General features: G+C 54.5%; 1 protein-coding gene across 1 annotated transcript; it reads left to right on the top strand.

Annotated features, from left to right (window-relative positions):
* Nucleotides 1–422: 422 nt before the first annotated feature.
* Nucleotides 423–949, top strand: NHLH1 (nescient helix-loop-helix 1). Its single transcript, XM_018572935.1, has one exon. It carries the CDS (start codon nucleotides 423–425, stop codon nucleotides 807–809), a length of 387 nt encoding a protein of 128 aa, XP_018428437.1. The 3' UTR covers nucleotides 810–949.
* Nucleotides 950–955: the final 6 nt, after the last annotated feature.

The raw sequence follows: 955 nt of genomic DNA, 5'->3' as shown, positions 1-955 counted from the left end.
ATGTTGTTTTCCCCTCCTATGTACTATCCTCTAATTTCCATTAGATTTCCGTGTTTTTGTTTTTTTGTTCATCATGTTGGCAGCGTTCCCTTCGCAGCCATTAAGAAACCTTTTTTTTATCATCTCTCCGTTTCTCTTCCTTCCAGGGGGACCATCAAGAACGAGAGCGCAGCGACGGGGCAATAAAAGTTCGTCTCAGCTGAGCACTTTTTTTTACGAGTGAAATATTTCTCCGAAGTGCGTTCTCCGAGCTCGAGGAGAAGGAAACTCCCGCCGAGGGGAGGGGGCTTGACCGGGATTGACGCCTTCCCGCCAGGGTCCGTTTCATGACACGCGGAGGGGAGCGACTTCTCAGAAGCACTTTATAGAAGGCCCGTCGGGGAAAAAAGGGATACGTCTTGGGAACCTTCCGCAGACGAACGATGCTGAACTCTGACCAGACGGAAATCCCGGCCCACTCGGAGACCGAGTCCGTGTTCAGCGATTGCGGAGGCGGCGGAGGACTCGGCGAGCTCGGGGGCATCAGCTTGTGCGGAGAGACCAGGATCTGCGAGGGCGGCGATTCCGTCAAGAGGGAGCTGCAGCACTTAACTCGGGAGGAGAGGCGTCGGAGGAGGAGGGCGACGGCCAAATACCGCACGGCGCACGCTACCCGGGAGCGCATACGTGTGGAGGCCTTCAACTTGGCCTTCGCCGAGCTGAGGAAGCTTCTTCCCACTCTGCCCCCCGACAAGAAACTGTCCAAGATCGAAATTCTCCGGCTAGCTATCTGCTACATCTCCTATCTCAACCACGTTCTAGATGTTTGATGGGTTCGCGGTGCCCTGATTGGGCCACAACCTGCCCTCTTCTTTGGATGCTGCTGTATTCAGCTAAGGACTAAGATGCTAGGACAGAGAAGAATGGTGGGACCAAATTTTTTCCCCTCTCTTGTGGAATTTTGTAGACCCCCCCC

The sequence above is a fragment of the Nanorana parkeri genome, unplaced genomic scaffold (genome assembly GCF_000935625.1).
Source record: "Nanorana parkeri isolate BGI_ZX_2015 unplaced genomic scaffold, ASM93562v1 scaffold2178, whole genome shotgun sequence".
Classification (NCBI taxonomy): Eukaryota; Metazoa; Chordata; class Amphibia; order Anura; family Dicroglossidae; genus Nanorana; species Nanorana parkeri.
This window is presented reverse-complemented; position numbering and strand designations above follow the sequence as displayed.

Bases quoted from the DNA above. Each gene is read 5' to 3' on its own strand.
- NHLH1 (XM_018572935.1), top strand. From the start codon at position 423: ATGCTGAACTCTGACCAGACGGAAATCCCGGCCCACTCGGAGACCGAG.